At 51.6% G+C, this 6369-nt stretch overlaps 1 protein-coding gene across 1 annotated transcript in view; it reads left to right on the top strand.

The window, feature by feature from the left end:
- The window catches only part of LOC114666653 (ER lumen protein-retaining receptor 1-like), a 20639-nt gene extending 19290 nt beyond the window's left edge, over positions 1–1349 (top strand). The window contains exons 4-5 of the mRNA XM_028821592.2: positions 1–163; positions 289–1349. The exon at positions 1–163 is cut by the window's left edge and continues 90 nt beyond it. Of these exons, the coding sequence (XP_028677425.1) occupies positions 1–163; positions 289–323 (198 nt within the window). The 3' untranslated portion in view covers positions 324–1349. The remainder of the gene's footprint in view (positions 164–288) is intronic.
- Positions 1350–6369: the final 5020 nt, after the last annotated feature.

Below are 6369 nucleotides of genomic sequence, written 5' to 3'. Positions count from 1 at the left end.
ACCAGCCACTACCTGTTTGCGCTGGGCTCGTACCGCCTGCTTTACCTCTTGAACTGGCTGTGGCGCTACTTCAGCCAAGGCTTCTACGATTTGATCGCTTTGCTCTCTGGCATCTTGCAGACTGTGCTCTACTGCGACTTCTTCTACCTGTACATCTCCAAAGGTGAGTGGGCACTTGGGGGGTTTGCTCGGCTCGGCTCGCTGACGGACAGGAGTCTTAAGAGCCACGCTGGCGTCCCAACACCTTCCCTCACTTTAGGCCCTTTTTGTTTTTGTGTTGTTTTCTAGTTCTGAAAGGGAAGAAGTTGAGTTTGCCTGCCTAGGACCTCGCAGGCCTTCGTGGTTTATGGGGGAGTGTGATGCGGGGATTCTGAGGAAATCCATCTTGTAGTGACGTCGGAGGTGAAGACTGCATCTGGACACGCATTTCTTCTTACTTAATGGGTGGGATGGGTTCAAGGCTGGGGGGGGGGGGTGTTTCTACTCTGGCATCGGTGGGTGCCCAGTCAGGCTCGTGTCCAGGGGGTACCCACACCTTTCTAGTGTTAACCTTTCCGATGTTTCACTCTCACTCCCCAAACCAGGTGCCTGCAAAGCATCTCTCCTTGGCCCTAGGGGGTCCCTGTACTGTACTTAATATTTACTTACTCATTTATTATGATGTTTTATTAGCAGCTCAAATGCATTTAAACAAACGAATCAACTCTTGCAGGAATAAGGTGACCATTTAATTTTATATTTTTTTGTAATGGGGTCTCATGGTTTTTCTAGTTTTGTTTCTGGACTCCCAGTAAGTTGCAGTGCCCTCTAGTGCTGAGAATTGGAGTGAACGGTTTGGCCTCTCTTGTGAAGGGCCGGCCGGGCAGTAAACGGCACTCTCTGGGTGAAAAAGAGGACATGGTGGAAATGGACGCTGTTAAGACTTGGGATTTGGTGTTGAGCCGCAGCTGTCGGGGACTCTCAATACATAAAACAACTGCTGGACTGTCCTTAACGCGCGTCCACTTGTTTACGCTCGTAACACGGGGGAATGAACAACTTGTGTGTGACCCCCGATAACAAAGCCATAGCGAAGCTGCAGCCCGAGCTTGTTCTCTGCCACGATCAAGTCGGCCCCCTCTATCTCTGTCAGATTGACACTACACGGGGGATTCTCCCCCAAACATTGTAAGCCGTGCCCCGTCGTCCACTCTGTCCGGCCACACTCCACATGTCCACTGCAAGGCTCCACTATCCGGATGGGCGAAGGGTTAAAAGCCGAGCCGCGTTTCTAATCCCCCCCGACGGTCGGGTTTGTACAGACGTTTGGATTTTTGTGAACTTTAATAAACTTGACACGATGTTCTCTTTTTTTTACTCGTATTGTGTGCACATTTTTGCAGACACGAGGCCTCGCAGATTGTGCAGAAGAGCAGGTGAGGCAGCAGTGGGCCGACGTCACGTGATAAGCAGACCCCCCGAGCTGCAGACGTCAGTCGGGCCTTGGAGCTGCAGGAGCTTTCAATTGAGTTTGTCTCTCGGCTTCTTTTCCTTTTGCAGGTTTGAACTGTGAGGACTGGGGGGTTCAAAGCGCAGGCCCAACCCCCTGTCTGTTTGGAGCTTTCACTTCAGGTTCCCAAAATCCGGCTGTAGGTCACATGACTTGTAGTCGGAGGGGCCGTTACACTTGACAGCTGCGGTTGGTGATCTCGTTGCTTGAGGGTCTTGACGAGAAATCGCACAGCGCGACGAACTCTGTGACACCTTTTCAAAGTCTCGCAAGCTCCCCCCGTTTTCTGCCAGCCAGTGTGCTGATGCCTGATGGCGCCCATGTCAGGGGCTTCCTTCTCCTCTGTGGTACATAAAACACGGGCTGTCGGACCAGACAGCTCTCTTCTCAGTCTGCGGGGTCCAAAACACTCGGCTTCCAGCTGAGCACTCATTGGCTGACGCAGACACAGACTCCGCCCCTGACAACTTCACACAGTCAGGCCTGTTTGACTTTGTTGGGGCGACTCAGAGACGGGTTGGTGGGCAAGTCGGACGACACGACAGGTGGTCACAGGAGCACAAGCTGTGACTACCCCCCCACCCCCCAACTTGCTACGATAGAAAATCGCAGGAAAAGTTGTGCAATGTGACAAGGCCTTTAGGTGGTTCAAGATTGGCTCTGGGTGGGCGAGAGACCCCTGCGATGTACAGGTGCCTGATGATGCCCAGCCTGCGTCCCTGTGAGGTTGTGTGGCAGCACTTGGGCATTCCACACCCTGAGTGACATGGCAACGTGCCACATCAGCCCTTTTAACATAGCTGAGGTGACACTTGTGACGTGGTTCAGGAGGTGGGGGGGTCCACATCCGAGTATCTGTCGGTCCAAACGAGTACGGCGCTCACAAGATTTGATGCCAGAGCAGGGAAGACTTTTACTGAAGTTGATCTTCGCATGCAAATTAGAGTTTGTTGGTGGCACTGGAAGGAGACGAGGGTCACAGCCAGGGTCCTCCTGTGTCTGTGGAGAAGGTGGACTAAGCTGGTCCTGTCTGTATGTGTGTCCCCCCACCGTGGTGGGCTGCCATCCTCTCCAGGCATTGTTCCACTCGGCTGCCTCGTGACCTGGCTTTGGAAGATAGATGGGTGGATGAAGTCCGAATCTGAGTGTCCTCTGTATGTGTGACAGTGAGGACCACGTGGACTTGTATCAGCCACTGATTACGGGGGTCCCAGTGTGTGCAATTCAATCCCTTCACAATCTGCCCGCAGGCCCTCGTTATGTGTCTCCTATGTGACAGACCCCTCTAAAGTGCCCACTCGCTTTACTTTAATGGTGTCAGGCTTGAAGGTGTTCATCGTTTTGTGAGACCTCCAGTGTGACGGAGGGGCAGAAAGCGGAATCAGCACATTGGAATTCTGTATTTAGAGTGAACGCCTTCTGCTGTACCAGCTTCCTCCCAAGTGTCGGGGTGGTGGGCATTGGATTGATGGGCGATTCCAAATCCGCCCCCCATGTCTGTGCTTGTACCTTTGAATGGACCATAATGGCCACGTCTGCCCAGATAGGCACCAAGTCGTGCATCCATGAAATGAATGAAGGGTCTTAGACGGCAACAAACGAGAGACACTGAGAGTCAGAAAAGCCTGCGGCCAAAATGAGCTCGAGATCATTCAGGCTCACCTTCTCGATGTAAAGCTCCGGAGAGGACAGCTAGAGTGGCACACACGGGCACAGGCCCACTGATGTGCCCACCTTCCTGCCTTTGGCTCAAGTGGACCTGCGACTAGACTGGGGTGCAAGTTGAGGTCACCCTTCACTGCGCCACCACGCCACATTCACAGAAGACGCCCGTAACACAAATGATAGCCCACTGTGGTTGACTTGCACGCCCATACAGTGCCATCTTACAAAAGAAAAACGGCCTCAGCCCAAACCAGATAGACGACCTGCGTGACGTCACGGCTGGATGTTGGAGAGCAGCCCAGTGGCAGTTGAGCAGCGCCAGGGTGTGCCAGTCTGCACAGTCGGGTAGTGAGTAGTGAGCGATTCCTACCCGCCGGCTGTCAGGCCCCCTTTTAACAGGTGATTGTTGAACTTGGTGGAGCAGTTCCAGGTGCACCTCACCAGTCCTGTTGGCACGGCGGAGTGGCACACAGGGTACCTTTTTTTTTTTTACATCCCCAGCCTGGGGGCTTCTGTGTTGAGACTGCGTGGTCTCCCCGTCTCCACAAGCGTCCCCTCTGAGCGCTCCAGCTGTTTCCGGCGTTCCCACTCATTTATGTAATACGGCCCCCCCATCACAAACTGTGCGGACCCCCCTTCACTTTGTCATGTTGCAGCCTTGTGCTGAACTCGTTTCAATTCTTCTTCTTTCCCCTCATCAAGCGAAAAACAGGAGCGTAGAAATTCATTCCAATTAAAAAACTGAAATCAAGCAGGCAGACCCTTTACTCAGTACTCTGGGGTGGGTGGTCTTCTCTGCAGATCCTCTGTCAGCCTGGATGGAGACCACCGGTGGACGGCTGATGCCAGGCCTCTCCATTCAGGTTCATCCAGGCTGTGTTGGAGACATTCGGCGAGTTGACCCCCCGCCACCCCCGCGTTGTCTTTGTGGTCCTCAGGTGTCCATTAAGGTCGGCTTTCCCTCGGCGCCCACCTGTTGTATTGCACAGGGTACTGAGTGATGCCCACTGTCCTCCAGCTATGACATCAGACCAGAGAGGCTTGTTATCTCCTTCAGGTGGGCTTCACTGAGGAGCGTCTTGTGTCCTAAAGCCCTTCTGGATGTCCCCCTCGTCTCCACACCGGGGTCTTGATCAGCTCTCTTCTCCCCCCCCCAAGTTTCCATTGACGGATTATGAAGACCACTGAGCTCTTGGGAGTCGTCGGTGCTGCTCGACTTTTTGATTTTGCAGCCTTCTGCAGCTCCACACAATCCTGCCCCCGAGATCAGCAGGCAGCCCCTCCGTTGGCCATCCAGTAGATTCAGCGGACCTCAAGTGAGGCGACGACCAGCAGAGTGGGAAGCAAAGCAGAGACTCTGAACGCTCGTCTTAATACATTTGGGCTCGCTTTGTCATTCCGGGGTGTTGAGTGTCGTCTGATGAGGGAAGACTTGAATTGAGAAGATTTGAAAACAAAGCAGCAACACGACAAACTGTGAAAAAAGTGAAGGGGGCCGAATACGCACTGAAACAATATACACTGTCACAGGAGGCTGAGGGTGTGGGGGTTCAGAAGATGCCTGGAAGGACCGGGAGGTGGTCTATAGGTCCCCCGGGCCACAAGGGGGCAACCACCCTGGATGATGAGGGGACCACGGGGACGGAGCAAGGAGGCTCAAACCCACTGGGGTCCGTGCAGCCCGGGAGATCGACACGAAAGTGCAGGAAGGACCTTCCAGTGTAACGGCCGACCCCTTTACCCAGCCGGCAGCTACACCTCCAAGACCAGTGGCCTGGATGATTGACTGAGAAATAATCTTAACTATCAAGCCGTACTTCTAGCCAATTCAACTTTTCCCCCATAATCGACTGAAAAGATAAGTACAAAAACAGGATGTAAAATTAAATGGATTAAATGAAACAAGACATTCAAAAAATAGAAAACATAAATATAAATATCCCTCCACCCCAGCAACAACAAGACACCCGCAAATATAAATACAACAAAAACCCCCCCTTGTCCCTGTAACATATAAACACACAACACGAATAACAAGAATTGAATGAGATATGGAAATGAATGTGAACGCGAGTCCGGTAATAAAGAAACTGTCCTGGATGCGGTTGACTGAATTATGAAAATGAGTCGTTTGATTCTCCCCGGAAAAAATGGAGCAGCCTCACCGTGAATCCTCTGTGTGTGATGGATGATTAACTCCGACCCCGGGGTCTCTCGTGATGAGGTCCTTGAAGCAAGTCCGGCGGATGGAAAAACAAACTGGATGGAAATGTGCGATGTGGAAAATAAGAGGTACAGATGGCTCGTGGACGTGAATGTGAAAAAACAAATCTCCTTCTCCTCCTGCTGGCTTAAATAGTCCTGTGACGGCTGTGATTGATTAATTAAGGACAGGTGTTTTCCAGGTTTGCCGCTGTGGTCACCTTCCATCATCCGTCCCCCTTTACGGGGACGGCATTAACTGATACACATACAAACAGTAAACGGGACAATGAAATGAGACGCACTCAGAACTGACATTTAATACTAACTATGTGGCCCCACTACACCAGGAAGAACGTCATCAAGCACCTGGAGCACATCCGGGTGGAAATAAAAGGGGGCCGCCTTCCTACAATCGGGGACCGGGAGCAGGACGAAGCTCCCGTGGCTGGAGGAAGAGAGGCGGCCCGTGTTGAGGGTGATTGGTGCTGGGAGCACTGTGTTGTGTTGGGACTTTATAAAACACACGATTAATTTACTAAATAAAGAAGTGGTGTTTGTCTGATGGTGTTCGGACCCGAGCTCACAATGGCATCCCAGATGGGACCCTTAGCCTCCTGTGACAACATGTACAGTGGGTATAGACTAAAATGTAAGCTTTACTTACTCAGTGCAATCTCTAACACATCACAGCTACAGTTCAGAAAAATTTTAAAAAATCAAAAACAAGAAATCCTGAGATGAATAAAGAATCCAACCCCAAACTCAATCAGGTGTAAGTGCCCACCATTCCCATTGCAGACCCTGGTTACTGGCTGTGATCAGTTGTAATCAGTGTGATTAGTGAAGCTGTTCCTGGACCATTCATCACCTTGCTTGGTAGTGCAACTGACAGCAAACAACTGACTATGGGTGGCAAGCCACTTTCAAAAGATCTCAGGGACAGAGTTGTGGACGGACATAAGGCAGGAGATGAATACAAAAACATCTCAAAGGCTTTATCAATCCCAAGG

The sequence above is a fragment of the Erpetoichthys calabaricus genome, chromosome 16 (genome assembly GCF_900747795.2).
Source record: "Erpetoichthys calabaricus chromosome 16, fErpCal1.3, whole genome shotgun sequence".
Classification (NCBI taxonomy): Eukaryota; Metazoa; Chordata; class Cladistia; order Polypteriformes; family Polypteridae; genus Erpetoichthys; species Erpetoichthys calabaricus.
This window is presented reverse-complemented; position numbering and strand designations above follow the sequence as displayed.